Source organism: Argiope bruennichi, chromosome 10 (genome assembly GCF_947563725.1).
Source record: "Argiope bruennichi chromosome 10, qqArgBrue1.1, whole genome shotgun sequence".
NCBI lineage: Eukaryota > Metazoa > Arthropoda > Arachnida > Araneae > Araneidae > Argiope > Argiope bruennichi.
Window position 1 is genome coordinate 53,786,128 of NC_079160.1, and position 19,010 is coordinate 53,805,137.

Below are 19,010 nucleotides of genomic sequence, written 5' to 3' on the forward strand. Positions count from 1 at the left end.
CTCATATATTTTTTTTGTGTCACTGTACTAGGGATGACTTGTGGTGCATAATCCACGATTTTTTTAAAAATAAATATTTTTACTATTGTTATTTTTAAATATTTGTTCCAAATAATTGTTATTTTAATATTCCTTTTAATTTAAAATTATTAATAATTTTTAATCATAATTATTATTTCATTTATTAATTTAAGTAACGAGATTGACTTAATTCATCCATTTGAGTTAAAGTGTTAATTTTTTTCAAAACTCTTTATTTAATTTATTTATTGGAGTAAAGTATTTTCTGAAAAAAAAATTGAAATAAAAAATAATCATTTCTTTAAAATTTTCCTTTTAATTCTATAAGAGGCAGTCAAATGAAAACGAGACAACAGGAAAAAAAAGTAAGTAAACTATTTGTTATTTCAAAAGTAATTGCCATAACTGTTAATACATTCATCCCACTGTGACACAAGACGATCAATGCCGTCATAGAAAATGATTGCGATTGCCTGCGAAGCCATAATTGTACCTAGGCTTGCACCTCTGCGTTCGAATTGAATCGTAGGCCACATAAGTCTTTCTTCAGGGCTCTAAAAATATGGTAATCGCATGGGCAGAGATCTGGACTGCATGGTGGATGTTTAAGGACTTCCCTACGAAACTTCTGCAGCGTAGTTACAACATCATGAGGATTATAATGCTGCCCTTCGTCAACATTTTTGGACGTTTGGACTTGATGACGCGCTTCAATTTGTGCAGTTTCCCCATACCGCTGTTCTTTAATTGTGGTGCCGTGTTTCAGAAAGTCAGTGAGCGGCAGCCCTTTGCAGTCAAAATAAAAGGTCATCATGACTTTCCCGGAGCTGGCGTGCACCACTTTGGATTTTTTCGGTGTTGGTGGATCCATGTGCTTACATTGTTGGCTCTGACGCTTGCTCGCCGGCTCAAAATGATGACACAAGGTTTCATTTCCTGTGGCAATTCGAGAAAGGAAAGAAAATTCTTCAACGTCATACCATTCTAGCTCTGCAGTGATATCGACATTCTATTCAGGCTGTGGGGAACCCTTTGCGCACAGATCTTCGGTACTTCAGATGCTCTGTCAAGATGGCGTGAGTGGTACCGTGACTAATACCCATCATGAGCCGAATGTCTTCCGCAGCCCGCCGGCTGTCATTTCTGACAGCAGCATCCATCGCAGCAATGACAGAAGTTGTAATGATAAGATGAGCTTGTCCTGTCGGACTGTTGTCTTTCAATGACACTTGACCTTCTCGAAATCGTTTGTTTCAGTCAAACACACGCGCACGTGATGTACTGTTTGTGCCATGCACAGAAGACATTCTGGCATGAATTTCACTTCCTGACAATCCTTCTTCAGCCAAAAAAACGCACTACATATCTTTGTTCCTCTTTCCCGGCCTCCATAGTTATGTCGGACGTACACACAACTCGCTCACCTCACTTCGAGCGCATCTAACAGAAAAATGGCACAGCGGTGATGGCTCGCGCTGTTCCTTCCTGATTCTCGAAAGAGGGCACTTCTATAGACACATCTACCTGAATTACCAACTTCCGTGCCATGGTCATTATTTAGTCTATTTCGTTTTCAATCCACTGCCCCTTATATATTCTACCGGCAGATGGCGCCAACAGAATGGATACTAATAGAAGTTATGTCACAGGCAATTAGAAATTATCTCCGTAGGATACTGATATTGTCAAGTGAAAAGTCACTGAAGTCAAGAAATCATTGATACCACTGATAAAAGCAATGGCTTCACACTTGCAGACACTATCCGTGAATAGCTCCAATTACCTTGATATGAGGCTTCGAATGATTTCAAAAACTCTGTAATTCTAAGAATAACTGGTCCGTTTACTTTTCAACCCATTCACAGATTTCTCCATTTCCGTTTGTGATCTCAATAAAGGGGATGGGAGAATGGTTTTCTTTTGCTAGAGTTTCCTGTCCACCAGGGGGGGGGGCACCCTTTCTTTACCTTCTTTTGTAGGTATCAATCTGAAGCGATTTCTGACCGCAGATGTTCTCTAGAGTTCCTCAAAGTGATTGATGGTTATATATATAGTAAATGATTGAAGAAACCTTTTCTATTTATCATATATTGATATTTCGAGAATAGGAATCTCTTAGATGGTATACCTTTTCTGTCATTAAATTCAACTGAATTAAATTATTAACCGATTTAAATTTTGGTTTGAATAGCTTTTAATCTTAGAAATCAGTAAGGGAACAACTAATATAGATAAAATTATCGGATTTAACTCATCAGATTTATTACAGTTTTCTTACCACTTTGTTAAAGCAAAACTTGGGAATTATTTAATTTATGTATTAAATTTGTGTAAACTAATTTTAATGCTAGTTGAGTTACATAATAGTATCTTATAGACTAGCTTGAGTTTTACACTCTTAAGGAATAAACAAGCCATAGATAGTATCATTTTTATTAACACCGCTATGATGGGTTTTTATTTATAAATTGTATATTTGAACCGTTAAGCAACAAAAGACAGATTTTTTTAGAAAATTATGTAGAAAGAATGAGATTCAAGAGGACCTCTATTGAATTACCTTGTTAAAGGGTAAAATACACAAATTGAGAAAGGGACTTATACAAATTTCGATCTTTAAAATCTTTTATGATTTTTTGAACAGTAGTTTAAAATTCTAGGTTTTTAAAAAAATGTGAAATAGTTGCTTATATATAATTATTATTTATATTATCGAAATACAATATTAACATCAGTGTCAAGTTCTTTTAACTCCTAAAAGTATATAGTTTTGAAGGCCACAAAACCGGCATTTTGCTGTCCTTACTTATACATCAGAGGTTCCCAAACTGTTTTTTTTCTCGTGGATCACTTTCAAAGTTTTACTATTTTCAGTAGACCCCCTGCTGCTACATTTCTACTGTATTCCCAAAACCCCTAAAAAATATCACCCTAAATTAGGGGTGTTAAGAAAAAAAAAAGTAGCAAATTTTCTTGTGCCCTATTCTATTCAATTCTGTGTTTGAACTGAGTTTCGAATATTTTTGAGTACCTACCTATTGAATGATGCTACCTGCCTACGTTGATAGGTAAACCCAAGCCAAAATTTTTGTTCTTTAATGAAAATCAGAATATTTTTCGTGGACCCCCACTTACAACTTGAGAACCTCTGTTTTCTTTTCACGTCTACGTGGACCCCCGTGTGGTCTCCTATGGACCCCTGGGGGTCCACCTGGACCACTTTGGGAACCTATGTTATACATGATGGCAATTTGTAAAAAAAGAATTTCTTTGAAACATAGCTAAGAAACATACAAAAGATTTTTTTAATATAGTATTTATTTTAACATTTAAATTTGCTAATTTGAAGATACTTTTATTTTGCATATAAATATTTTGCGATTAATGAAATTTTGTTATTTTTTTAATATATTCTATGTTTGTTCCTTATATTAAAAATTTCCTTAAAAATGAAATTAAGTTCCAATAAAAATAACATAGACACACATTATACACATTGAAATATAGTTGACTGACAGGGGTGGTGAAGGAAAGGTGGGGTTAGGGTTGGTGGAGAAAAAAAAGGGATAGTTGACAGAAAGATGGAGTTACAATCCTCTTTCATCGATTCTATAATTTTCAGAAATTTCGCTTTTATTCAATTTTTTTAGATACTAAGACTTAGCAAGTATTATGGGCATTTTATAAAAACATCTTTATAGCAAATTTATGAATTATTTTATTTTCGAACCTATGAAACCACTGATTTTATTTCTCTTTCATGTACCACTCAAATAGTTTTTAATAATAATAATAATAAAAAAACTTTATGTTAAAGTGACAATTTATTTATTTGCATTACAATTAAAAATATTTTTCAAAAATTAATTTATTGAAAAAAAGAACAAAAACTAATTAAAATATATAATTTTAATACGAACATTATAATTTAATTTTTTCCGTTAAGGAAAAATCTAGGTTACATTGAAAATGAATATTATAATAGAAATTTTAATAAACGATTCTGTTTTCTTCACCACACTGCCAGCCATATCACTGATGATGTATAAAAATCATTGATATATACCTTATGCTAGCATTTACATTTTCTGTTGCACATTAAAAAAATATTCACACTTGGATGAATTTCTATGCATCATCCAAGCTGTATTTAAATATCTATGATGGGAAATTTATCAGTGGCAATTTATTTAAAATATCACTTTTATTTCTGACTTAAAAATAAATCATACATATGAAAAAAAACAAACAAAAAAACTGGACATTCTTTGGTGGCAGCGGAATTTTCATACTAACTGGGTATAGACAATTTAATTATATAAGTATCAAATCGTTGTCATGGAAAAACATTAAATATATCTCAGTAATTATGGCTTTATTTCTGTTTAAGAGATATCTCGCCCGGGTAAGTCGATTGGAAGCTTTCCTCATATTGTCGGTAAAACGAACATACGTCAAAGGACCCCGGAAAACTACAAGTAAGGGGAAAGAGAGCCCCATACCGGAGGCGCGCACGGAGCTCTTTGTGAAATGAAAAACTATCTGCTTGTGACCAGTAAGTTTCGCAACAATTGGAGGCGGGGGGGGGGGAGTTCCTGGAACTTGCGTCTGTAAAAGACTTTCTCTATGCATGTCTTAATTCTTGTTTCTTAACTTTAACTGGACAGATCGTATCGATTCTTATTTTCTATCGTGATCCAAGACCTGTAATCGAAATATCACCAGCAAAATCATATTAAGGATTTGAATCACACTTCTCTTTAAAAACTATTGAACACTGGTTTTTGTGACTTTTTAATATTGCTTACTTAATAACCGTTCATAAAATATTCATCATCCCTAATGTATGATTCAAATCCTTGATATGATCTTCCTGTTGGTATTTTAATTACAGGTCTTGGATCACGACAGAAAGTAACAATCGATACGATCTGTCCAATGGAAGCTCTCAAACAAGAAATTCAATCATGCATAGGGAAAGTCCCTTCCACACTGATGCTCGCTCCTGGAACAGACCTTCCACAAATGGTTGTGGTGGGCTGCGGAACCTGCAGTCGGCCACAAAATAACTTGAGCACCGGTACCCTAGCAGATTTTGAAAAGGTTGTAAAAGTGACAATCGATTACCCTTTATCGACTATCCTGTATCGATTTAAAAATCTAATCCAATGATAGATATTTCAAAATTTTACCTACAATGGATATTTCAAAATGTTACCTCCAAGTTTGGCTGTTTCAATATTACATTCAAGTGTGCATATTTCAATTTTATCTTCTGGTGTTTCAGTTTTACCCTCCCAATTACGGATGTTTCAATTTTACTCCAAGACTGAATGTTTCATTACAAAACATTTCATAAACTATAGAATATAGAATATATATACTATAAAATATTGTTCAAGTTTAACAACGCGACACTCGTGCAAGAAAGCAAACGCTTACGAAAATGGTGCAAATTTGAAATAAAATAAAAGATTTTATTTTATCCCAACCTTTGTACATAACATATTTTTAAAAAAATGGCCTTTAGGACAGCATTTCTATTTTATAACAGAATTATAAAATAGAAATGCCACTCAAAAGGTGCGAATTTCGTACAAAAGGAACATTAAAAAATTCTTTTAAGACCTAACTATGAAAATATTGCAATATGAATTGGGGATTTAAAAGTTAAATATATTTGGGATTAAAAATGTAATAAACACTGGACTTTATATACCTTAAGAAACATACATGCAGATTAAGTGCAACGTAAAAAAAACATTAAAAAGCAGATTAGATAAAATAATTACAAATTCTAAATTTGTAATTATTTTATCTTAAACAAGATAACGTGGATTAAAAAAATTCAAGCTTTTTCAAAATTTGTTAAAATGTTTCAAAAATTTGTTAAGAATTCAGTTAACCACGTGATCTTCCTGGGCGGAGCTAGCCGGCAATCATGCATCACGTGGTCCCCCTGTTATTGTTTAGTACATTTTTTTTCCAGTAGAAGGGAACTTGACTCCTGTACTCGGGGGGAGTGTGATCTCGGCTCTCTCCCGAAAAATTTTATGTGTAGTTCTCTAGGCCTACTCCACTATGGCGTAATCATGGGCCTTTTGTTGTTGGTGTTACCAATAAACCATATAAAAGACAACATGTGTCTTCAAGTCATTTCACCCAAACCACAATCTTCACTATCAAATAAATTATTATGTATTCATGAAATGCACTAATTTTTTACAAAATTTGCATAGCAAGTAATTATTTATATAATTGACTTAAAAAAAATAATTGTTTCTCAAATTTTAGTTCAATATAGCATACTGGATACGGCCTAATCTCTTTTTTCAACCTTTTCAACCTCTTTATTAATCTTTTCTAACCTTCTCTTAATTAAATAGCTAGGGTTAAAAACGCAGAGTATGTACCCTTGGAATCATTCCAGCCAAAGAATTTGAGAGACTCTTTTAATTTCTTTCTTTAGTAGATGACATCACAAATTATAAACAATACAGTAGAACTCAAATAATTCGAATTAATTGGGATCAAACACGTTCCGTATAATCGAATGTCTTGACAATTGGATAATTTATAGAGTAAAAGGTTATTGATAATTTAAAAAAAACCCATCAAATTTGTTTTTAGTATATCAATTTAAAGACAACAAAAATAATTGTTTGCATTTTGTATACTTTATTTCTGGTATTAAAATATTAGAGCTTGAATATATAATTTAAAGTCAGTAGTTTCGTATCCTTTCCTTTTATTTCTGTTGCATTTGAATAACTGGCAATCTAGATAACTGAGATTCAGGTAATTGGGAAACTAATGGAAGTTCTAGAACTATACGTTCGATTATCCAAAAAAATATATATTCTGGCATTGGCAAGTTTTTTTTTGCCTGTTGTTTTCTTAAATATCACTGATAGAGTTGAATTTTTATTTCGAATAAAGTAGGGTTTTGACCCTTTTTTAAATCCCATAGTACATGTTTTATTTCAAAACTTTCTTTTTTCTAAATATGTTGCACTAATCGGATTTAATGATTGTGTATCAGAAATAAGTTCATTGTGGGATGAAAAATATCATATTTTTTGAATGAAAAATATCGTGAATCTTCTGTTTGTTAACAACATATCAAAAGACAAAATAAAACAAGCAAAACTTTATTTACAATAATATATTGCCTTCATCCTTTACTCGATTGACGAGTATTTCTTTCTCTTTACAATAGATGGCAGCACAGTACAATCATTGCTCTATTTTCTGTTCAGGAGCTTAGCCCATACATTTTGAAATTCAATAAAATATTTATTAATGAAGACAGAATTCCATGTTAATTTGTTGTCACATTATATGATGAGGTCATTTTGCCAGGTTTTTTTTTGGTCAGCAGATGTAGCTGTTCTGAAACATGTTCGAACAATCGGATGAGCCAAGAATGAATTTCGCACTTGGAACACGAACTGTTGGGACGTCTTTTGAAAGACCCTGGGATTCATCATACGTTGTTCTTCTTTCATAAATTTTCTCACCACTTGAAGGTCTGCATTTAAAAGAAATTTCTGGATACCAGAAATATAAAAAGACAGCATAGTGGATGGAGAACCAAAGGACTCCATATGCTTCTGCTAGAAACTAAATGAGATAAAACAAAATTAGAATACTACAATACAATAACAATAATATAGGTTAGAGGCTCTAGGTTTTGGTCACACGTTAGTACTCCCTATTGGCATAAAATTCTCAATAATATTGTCATAATATATTCACGATATTGGATCCTCTTGTTTTGGCATCCTCATTTAGCTAAAAAAATTACTTCTATCTTAAGGTTAGAAACTAAATAAGAAAATGAAGCTTAAATGAATAGTTACTTAAAATAAATTAATAAAACGATTACTTAGAAAATTTTTATGAAATTTTTCATTGTAAATCAAGCGGCAGCTCGTTACTGGCATCGAGAAACTATTCCTATTTGCACAAAATGCCTAATAATATTGCCAAGATATTTACAGGATATTATCCAGCATTCACAGTACTAACATCATGGAAAACATAGTACAGCAACTTGTACCAACAGCCCTTGCCCTTATTTAATGAATAAAAGAAATCAAGGGCACGGAAATACTATCTAACATACACAGAATCATATTTCAATGATCCAGATTGGACTCTTTCCATATTCATACATCATATAAAATTTTATTTAAAAACAAGTTAGAATTGCTCTTTTTTAAAAATAAAAATCATTTTGCTTATCTATCAGAAGTATTTTAAGTAGATTCCTATAGGAAGACTACCTATTGCTACGGTCCTATGCGTCTCTCTCTCTCTATATATATATGCGTATAACGCTTTGATCATATTATCTTGTGAACAACATAATTGTCTCAGGTTGTTTGGAGTTTAACTGGGCTTGGAATATGTTGCTAGAAATGTAAAAATCTCGGACGAGCTCGTAAATGGCTCACCAAAGGGAGTGAAAATGCTGGTAGTGGTGAGATTGAAAGTTTCATTTCGCCATAACTTTCTTAATACTGAAGATAGAAAAATAAATTGAATTATCCAAATTAATGCCTCATTAGCACAAACAACTTTTTTTCGATAACTGCAATATCTTAAAAAAAAATTAGGACAACTAAATTTTTTCGGTAATTGCAATATCTTGTTACACATTAAAAATGTGTAACAATTTGCAAGAATGGTACCCCCTCCCCCCCGCAAATGCCATGCATGTTTTTTCTAAGTGGCTTAGAAAGAGCTATATGAAATTAAAAAAAAATCCCTTTGAAATGTAAAACTTCATTTTATAGAATATCGATTATTGGTATTTAACTGAATTATATCGATTACTCTGCACCATATTAAGATTATATTCGGGACTATTAAAATGACCTTATCAACAAAAGTTGTTGAACGGTATATCCATGATGTTATTCAATAATTTGAATGTTGACACCATCATCAAGATATGATTGGACATTCTGTGAAATAGAGATGCGAATTAATTCATTGCTTATTTTCTCACACAGTGTCAATTTGAACTTTGATTGACTGTAGGAGCACTATTTTTTACCATGTGGTCCTTTTCATTCACTTATTATTAAAAATTTTTGTGCACAAATGTTTAATAATTTGAAATAATGCCCTTGATAATTTTCACAACCTACATATTTTTTTATGTGCCCTACATTTTAAGAAGCTTTAGTAAGGATATATATATATATATATATATATATATATATATATATATATATATATATATATATATATATATATATATATATATATACTTATAATAAAGCTCAATGTGTGTGTGTGTTGGCGCTCTACAGGCCAGACCGTTTGACATACAGCTACCAAATTTGGTACATGTATACCTTGGAGGTTGGGAATGTGCACCTGGGGTTCCTTTTTTCGAATTTTTAATTAGAATTTTAATTATTAATTAAAAACTAACTTTCCCGCCAAAAAAATCTTCCATTTTCCCCACCGCCAACTTTTCCGCCAAAAAAATCTTCCATTATCCCCAGCGCCAAACGAGAAAGGCTTCAGTTTTTTTTTCTCCCAACAGTAATGAGGCTAGGGTTAAAATTTTTCGGCGGATTATTTCAATCGGTTCTGTTTATTTTCTTAATGTTTGAGGCATTTAAAATTAAACATTGTTAATGAATCAATCTTTCAGATTCATTCTGAAGTACTTTTGAATTAAAATAAAACAGAATAAAGGAAATTAAAAATTTCTAATCCGCATAGCGTTACCCCAACTGGCGTAGAAAAAATCACGTATTTGCGTTACGTAACCGGCGAAGAAAATTCACGCATGCGCATTCTGTTCTGATTGTTGCCATGACAACGTTATCAATGGATGATTTAAATTATTTTTGAGTTAGTTGCATGCTTTTGTAAGTAAATTGTATTTATGTTAGTTATATATTTTTTGTATATGCTTATAGTTTTAAGTACATCGTTTTTTAAGTAGTTTTTTTAAAACCTGTTTTCAACCGTTTATTTTAAACGATTCGTTTTATTTTCTTAGTGTTTGATGCATTTAAATTTAAACATTGTTAATGAATCGATCTGCTCATAATGAATCTAAGAAAATTTTGTTGACCAACTCTTGAGATATTACATAAATTTAAAAAGATATTCTTTAGTGCCCATAAAGTTTAAACGCTGAGTGACTCTATTTTCAGTAATCAGATTATAAAAAAATGCTTTGTTTCAGTAAAAAATATTATTATATTAATTGAAGATAAATTCTTTCCACTTTAATTTAATGCATAAATTCTACCGTTTTCAACCGTTTATTTTAAACGATTCGTTTTATTTTCTTAGTGTTTGATGCATTTAAATTTAAACATTGTTAATGAATCGATCTGCTCATAATGAATCTAAGAAAATTTTGTTGACCAACTCTTGAGATATTACATAAATTTAAAAAGATATTCTTTAGTGCCCATAAAGTTTAAACGCTGAGTGACTCTATTTTCAGTAATCAGATTATAAAAAAATGCTTTGTTTCAGTAAAAAATATTATTATATTAATTGAAGATAAATTCTTTCCACTTTAATTTAATGCATAAATTCTACCGTTTTCAACCGTTTATTTTAAACGATTCGTTTTATTTTCTTAGTGTTTGATGCATTTAAATTTAAACATTGTTAATGAATCGATCTGCTCATAATGAATCTAAGAAAATTTTGTTGACCAACTCTTGAGATATTACATAAATTTAAAAAGATATTCTTTAGTGCCCATAAAGTTTAAACGCTGAGTGACTCTATTTTCAGTAATCAGATTATAAAAAAATGCTTTGTTTCAGTAAAAAATATTATTATATTAATTGAAGATAAATTCTTTCCACTTTAATTTAAAGCATAAATTCTATGGGTGCTAACAGAAAATGAGGGAGATACATATTACGTTATGACTGAAGGCCTTTATAATATTATGAATGAATTATATGATAATCAAAATTTAAAGTTTTAAAATATTTTGATGAAGAAGCTATTAAAGTAGAAATTGCATAAAATATTTAATTATTAAAATTTTAACGAGCATTAAGATTGGCGAACCGGCTGGTAGCCAAAGGCGGCTAGTATATATATAAATCTGGGGTGTAACGTTACTACTTTTTTTTGTACCTAGTATTCATCAGCAAATGTTTTCACCAGTAAATGCGAGTTTGACATGCAGTTGTTCTTTTTGCCTCTTTTTCCCACTAATCATATTCTGCTTAAAAAAAAAAAAAAAAAAAAAAAAAAAAAAAACTGACATAAGCTAACTAACATCCTGATTTCAAGTTTTGCTTTTCTTGGAAACCACGTTATATATATTCCACCATTTCTCTCCGATCGATAAACCACCCAATCGATTCAACACCCAAGTTAATTGTAATCATAAATATTAATTCCTTTAAAATTATGTTTACAGTGTCACAATTAAACTGCAAAGCAACATTAAATTCAAATTGCTTTCTTAGTGTTCTTTCGCTTTTTAAAAAAAATATTAATCTGAAAAAAATTGTTAGAAAATCATTTTATAAACTGTTTTTAGATGTATATCAAAAGATTTACAAAATGGAATAAAACAAAACAACAATAAATAAAGAATTTTTTGATTACCTAGCATTATAAAAAATAAATAAAAGTGAAAAAAGGAATAAAAATCTTAAAATGACATTCTTTGACTTCAAAATCTGGCTAATCAGTGGTATATTATAATTAAAACTTGTTTAAAAGTTTGACAATATTTATTAATTTGTTCAAAAAAGTAAAAAAATAAATAGAAATCTAGTTAAATTTGCCATTGAAATGAAAATATTACATCCTCAAATGAGAATACTGGTTGTTAAGAGCAAGACGATGTTCTGTCCTTACTAATTATTGTAAACTCTTCCATATTAGATTGCTTTTTCACTCATAGATGGCGCTACAAAACTGCTGAATGGACATCGGCTTCTTAACGTTTTTTAAAAAACTTTCTCGTTTGTGGATGAGAAAACGTTGCAACAGTCAAGCAATTCGGATTTTGATTTTGATTCCATGTTTCAGACTTTCCTGAGTGTAAACCATTTGGGGAGGTCTCCTCGATACTTTCTCGCATACACTCCAATAAGTGTCCGATTTCTCTGTTTACCACACATAAAATTGAGAATTTTGGGAAAAGCCGCGAATGTCTTGTGTGGCACTGGCGAACAATAGTTACAAAATACAGATCTTTGGCACGATTTTAGTATTTTTATGAATCTATCATGCGAATATACACATTGGGCACCTCTTTTCGCGACCGATTTTAATCAAAATTTAAAACAGGAATGCAGTTGTAGTCACAAAATCGCATATCGAATTTCGTTAATTTAATTAATTCATTTATGAGTTACTGCATTTACATATAAGTGAAAGTACAGATCGATAAACGGTTAACCATTTGAACAGATTTGATAAAAATTTGATAAGAATCTGCATTTTAAATGTTAAACCAATGTAACAAGTTTTATCTGTCTAGCTCTTTACGTTTTGAAGTTAACGAGCTCCCTTATCGAACAGCTGGACAGATATACTTCATCTGAATCCTTTGAATAGATTTCGCTCAAAATTTGTATACCAAATTTCATCCGTCAGCCTCAAAGTATTTTTGAGATATAGTGGTCACATGCAGATAGATACGTGCAAGGTTGAGGTTCGAACTTGCAACGTTAGGGTTCATAGCCGAGTAACAAAGCCACTAGACAAAAATGTACACTCCTTTCCGGAGGCTGTTATTTGGCTTATGAAGTTACCACCACAATACTACCCCACCAACGAATCGGTTGAGCTTTATCGCGCCAGTTATGGTGAGCGGTTGTTGCGGGTAGATGGAGCCACGACAGCTGAACGAAGGATGTGGTTGTTCAGAACTAGAGTCACCAATGTGCAAGGTTGAGGTTCGAACTCGCAACGTTAGGGTTTATAGCCGAATAACAAAGCCACTAGACAAAAGCGCACACCCCTGTCCGGAGGTTGTTATCTGGCTTATGAAGTTACCACCACAGATATATACCAAATATATATTTTCCGAAAGCAGGGATATCTGAAACACGACATCAAAATCTCGTTCGAATTCTTTTGACGATTATAATACATTCTCTATATTTCACACATGAGAAAGTAAAGAACATTTTTGGAATTATATTTGTCTACCTGTGCAGAAAATAGCACAACATTTTTTTTTCAGCTGAATGGATGAAATTTAGTATATCGATTCTGTAGTAATACGTAGATTTCTGTCAAATTTTGAAAAAAATTCAGAGGAAGTCCTGCTGTTTGAATAGAAAAGAACATGATACCAACAAAATTTAAAGACCTAAATAGATAAAATTTTTGATACAGATTAAGTATCAAAAATATATATCTCTATCCAATTTTGAATCAAATCTATAAAGGGGTTGACAGTTTGTCGGTCTGTATTTTTGAATACATGCAAATGCAATAATTGATAAAAGTGAAAATTTAGGTAAATGAAATTTGGTTCACAGTTTCAGTTTCTGAAGTATAGATTCTTATCAAATTTTGAAATAAATCTTTCAGAGGGGTGACTTTCTGTCGGTTTGTACCTCCGTATTTATCTAAACGCAACAATTCATAAATGAATGATTTAAATCAATGAAATGTGATATGTGATTTTGTGACTACAACTGCACTCCCGTGTTAAGTACTGGTTTCAATAGGAATAAAGGCGACAAAGATAATTATTCTATCATCGGTATTTGTGTTTCAACTGTGGTGAATAGCATATAAGCCAGTTAATAGCTCTGCTACCCGAGAAATTGTTTTGATATCATGGTCATGTTTCTGGACTGCGAACCACAAGGTCCCAGGTTCTATCCTCGTGCATACCGAATCCGCTAAATTGGTGACCTTGGACGATGAAACTTCAACCTTCGTACAGCTGTTGTGGCGCCATCTACCTACAGCAACCCAAAGCCGTCAGACTCACTTGGCGCATCAGCAACCACAAACGCTCGCCATAACGCTTGGCGCTACTCAACTGGGTACAGGCCCATTAGAAAACAGCTAAAAATACATCCCCACTCAACAGTCATATCGTTCGTCTCACCTCCGACTCACAGGTGGGAGAGTCTGTGGTGAATAGCATATAAGCCAGTTAACAGCTCCGCTACCCGAGCAATTGTTTTGGTATTATGGTCATGTTACTGGACTGCGAACCCCAAGGTCCCAGGTTCAATCCTCGCGCATATCAAATCCACTAAACAACCATATGGCATGTATTATGGCATGTAAAGATCGAATGCTAGACTTAAGTCAAAGTTCTATATTTCATAAGCAATTGTTCGCCACTGTCATGCAAGACATTCTGGCCTCTCCAAGCTCCACATTTTTATACATAGATAACAACGTCACGAGTACTGCGATTTTTATTTTTAGAGCTTTACACGTGTCAATTATATGCTTCGTAGTAAAGTAAAGGAAAGCTATGTTTGTGTTTTTTTTCTGACAGATTGGAAACTAAATTTAACACAGAACTAAAATTTTATAAACAAGATCCCCTAACAAATTTCATTTACTTAAGTCGCGGCAATTTTTGAATTATTACATTTATATGTTAAAGTACAAACCAATAGATAATCAACCCTTCGAGAGATTGGTTCAGAGTTTGATAGGAAACTACACTTGAGATACGAATTCAGTGAGCCAAATTTTATCCGTCTAGCTTTTTACGGTTTATAGATACCGCGTTCAACTGCAGTGCGGCAGACAGACTTCCTATGATCAGATTTCATTCAAAATTGGATAAAAGTCTGCAAATGTAATGCAAAGAATACATACTACATCACATCCATCCAGTTCAATCCATTTTTGAATTATAATAAAGTAAAGATACATAATTTCAAAACTGTATTTTTCGGACTCAGGATGGAATGAAACATGGAGTTTTGTCGTAATCTTGAGTTCTATTTTTTGACAATTACAATGAGTTCTTTTTGTGTACTTGGAATAAAAGAAAATAGTGACGATGACGTGTCCGCGTTACCACGGAAAGGGGGTGCAATAGCTTCTGAGCGTAAAGACGCTGAGCACCCAAGGCTTCTACCTCGTATGAAGATGAAACACACACATTCGCATGCAAAACCCCTTTTTACATGGGGGGGGGTATATTCACATACCTCACTGATAGAACACAGATGAAGAACAGCCATGTCCGAACCGGGATTCGAAGCCGGGACGTCCAGATCACGGGGAAGATGCTCTACCTCTATGCCAGGACGCCGGCAAAATAAAATGGTAGTAATATTTTTTTAAAAAAAAGTTCGTTGTTTTAAGTATTTATCTATTTCATAGATCTTCATTTCTCAAAACTAATACATTTTTGAGATTAGCGTGTTCACAGACAGCCTAAATAATGGACAGACAGGCATAATCAATTGGATAATAGACACACAGACAGGCGCAATTTTGACATACTAGTTAATTAACTCACTGTCTAGGATTCTACCTTTTTTTCCCCAAATCACTTCATCAATACGTTGTTGTCGTTCCTGACTTGCGTCATTGATTTCGTTCATCGAGAATGCGACAAGATCCGCACCAAGCCTAATCGGACCCGTCAAGCAAATCTAATGAACGCTTTATGCATTGAGGATATAAGAGAAAAAATATTTATTACTTGAAATGAAATATTATTGACTAAAATTAATATGAAAAATAGGCTCATCTTTGATTTTGCACCGTATTGGCCGTGGAGCCTAGGGTCGAATGATTTTAATCCCTTCCTTGTTGTCGGGAACCAGGCCTTAACTGTAACCAGTTTTAACTGTAAAGAACTTTCTCTTCTCACCACCAGGGGCTTGTTGACTTCCTCTCGTTTTGGCGGCAACCAACGAACGCGTTTTATTCTCTTCTAATTTTGTAAATATATTCTTAATCATGTAACATATAATCAAGTATCTATTAAATAATATTCTTAAAGATAAAAGTTCCCCGTGTTAATGAGTCATAGTCACTGAACCTGCCACTAATTAGAAATTTGAGATTTTCAGCTGCAGATGGAGACAACAACACCAGTATGTTAAAAAAGAGATTCCAACCAACAAAACAATAAAGGTAAGCGCTTTTACTTGCCTTTAATTTAGAGATTGTTCGTGTTGGAATACTTGTATTGTAGAATTGGCTGGTAGGCCAACATTTTCAGACAAATGAGAAGTTTCAAAGTAACATTAAGATTTATTTTATATCATTGACGCCAATGCTCTTCAAAGAGGAGATCGAAAATCTGGTCCATCTATGTGATAAATATCCGGATTTTTATGGCGATTATATAGAAAACTAACCACATGTGATCATAATGTTTGATAAGAATTTAATCTTTATTCACTTTTTTTTTGTATTTCTTTTATGGCGTTTTAGAATTAAAAAAAATAGCTTTCGTATATCCACAACTTTGGTGTGAAGATATTGAGCCAAATTTCTTTGATTTAGATATTTTCGTTTTTCAGTTATCATATTCATATGAGAGGATTAAAAAGCAGTCAGTTTATCCATCGATGAATTCGATCCAAAATTTGGCATAGTTCTACAATTCTTTCAAAAATTCTCCTATAAATCAAATTTATTAATAGAGTTTCGTTCGTTTATTTAATTTGAAATGGTAATTTTTACTCGATTTTTTACTTACCTCCTAAAGGTCATAAGATTAAAATTTTTTGTACATTTATGTGATTTTGATAAATGTTGGAATTCAACGTTCATTTTCTACCTTTTTCACTAAATAGATCTTTATTCTACGAGTTTCTACTTGCTGTTATTACGCACACGTTAATACGTTAATATCTTGTTCTAATAATTACGCCTCTTCGACTTCTAAATTTTGATTCTAAAGCTGCTATATTAAATAGAGCGGATAAAACCTCTCTTTTGTCCTTACCTTTCTTTCGTCAGTTTTAGAATAATATAATAACAGTATTTCGTGCTTAATAACAGTTACTGTAAATAAACACTTTCATTATTAAACTGAAATATTCATTGTACTACCATACACACAATGAATCGATTAACTTATTTGTATCTTGAATCCATATCAGCGCCGTTATTTAATCGTGAATTTGTGAAAAAATCGATTTTAGAAATCGGTAATATTTAGAATAGTTAATAATTAGTTAGAGAATAAAAGGTAAAAATAATCAAATTAAAAGAAATCAACTTTTAAGTTTGTTAAAAACAAAAACTATTTTTAATTAAGTAATTCAGTTTTAAAAACTATTTTTAATTTTATTAAAACCAGAAAACTGTTTAAATTTGTATTAATATTATATTAAATTTAAAAAATAAATTCAATATTTTTGACTCATTTTTTACATATCATTTTTTGATGTATCGTTACCAATATTTTATGCAAATTTAAGATTTTTGTGAAGAGAACATATATCGCAATCTAGTTTGTTTAAACCATTACTTTTACAGAAAAGGATGAATTCAAAAATAATTTAATTTTTTTAACCCAGAAAAATCTAAAATTTGGAAATTTATCAAAATATGGAGATCAAATTCATTTGGCAATTTTACTATTTCATAAAAGATAATTTTTATTCTTTTAAATCTCACACTGACAGCCCAGAGCGAATATTATCGTTGTCCAGCAAACAAGTTGCTCAACAAAATTTTTAACAGAACTTTAGTACCTTAATTTTTAAAATTCCTGCACGCAAACTATGTCTTGGCGGAGTTGATAGTTAAAACATTCTAAATCTTTTACCGAAAGTGATATCATCAAAGAAAGTCTAATTAAATCTTCAGAAATTCTTTGTTCGAAAACTGTGAAGGCAAGGAATCTCTTTGGCTCGAAGTAACCTTACGGAAAAAAGTAATTTAAGTGATCAGATCAAAGCAAAATAATGTAGTTTCGACGTTTTTTCGATTGCCTATGACAAGAGAACGAAAACTTGGGGGGGGGGATTCACTTAACTTTGTATCTTCCTGCTTTCGATAATTGGCCAGTGGTATTATTTTTATGCCTGGGATTATTTATTGTTGCGAATTATAATTTGAAATGAGATGTCTCTTGTCAGATCAACGATTACTGACATTCACTTTAGATTAATTTTGAAAATAGTCAATGTAAGCAAGATACCCTCTAAGTAATTTAAGATAATCAGCAGAGGAGAGATGATCATTCTTATTATGTGAGATTATAACAAGATAATTCTTGACGCAATATTCGATAAATGGCATGTAATATTTTTTTTAATGTGTATAATAATACAGTGCGAGTAATTATTTTAATTTATTAAAGGATATTTCTCCTGTCAGATCAGCGATTATTAACATTAATTGTGTGATAATACTTATGAGTGTGAGTAGTTATTTTCACACATGAAAGGATATTTCTTCTGTGAGTTCAGTGATTATTGACATTAATTTTGCAATTTGTCATTGTGAACAAGATATTTTCTATATTTATAAGAAAGATATCAGCAAAATGGAAATGCAAAATACCATTATGTGAGATTATGACGATATAATTCTCGATATAATATTCAATAAATGATTTTTTTTGTGTGTTATAATATTTATGAGTGCGAACAGTTATTTTCTCATATGAAAGGAATATCTCTCTTGACAGAGATCAATGATTCATGACTTTCATTTTGGATTAGTTTTGAAAATAGTCATAATGGACAAGATATTTTCGAAATTGGAGAAATGACGATAAAGATGAGATGCTAAGTGTGTGGATGAAAAACACTTTATTTTTGCTTTCTAATACACAAAGTTTACAAGGAGAAACTACTGTAATCATTTAAAAATCAACTCAAAATTTTGAAACTTTTTTACGTTTCAGACTTCCTTGCATCCGAAAACCATGTTTTTGGAGTTATGTCTGACCGTGAATTTCATAAATAAACCCGCTTTGAGCTAGATATATGAAATTTGGTATGGGGTCTTTATGATAAGATGAATTTGATTAATCAGTTATTATTAATAACAACAGTGGTTAGTAA

The 19,010-nt window shown here is 31.8% G+C and overlaps 2 protein-coding genes across 2 annotated transcripts in view; both read right to left on the reverse strand.

Annotated features, from left to right (window-relative positions):
- Positions 1–514: 514 nt before the first annotated feature.
- Positions 515–892, reverse strand: LOC129987538 (histone-lysine N-methyltransferase SETMAR-like). The gene has a single exon (XM_056095506.1). It carries the CDS (start codon positions 890–892, stop codon positions 515–517), a length of 378 nt encoding a protein of 125 aa, XP_055951481.1.
- A 6,306-nt stretch (positions 893–7,198) lies between these two features.
- LOC129988726 (synaptogenesis protein syg-2-like) overlaps positions 7,199–19,010 on the reverse strand; it is a 168,266-nt gene continuing 156,454 nt past the window's right edge. The window contains exon 8 of the mRNA XM_056096994.1: positions 7,199–7,644. Within this exon, the coding sequence (XP_055952969.1) occupies positions 7,559–7,644 (86 nt within the window). The 3' untranslated portion in view covers positions 7,199–7,558. The remainder of the gene's footprint in view (positions 7,645–19,010) is intronic.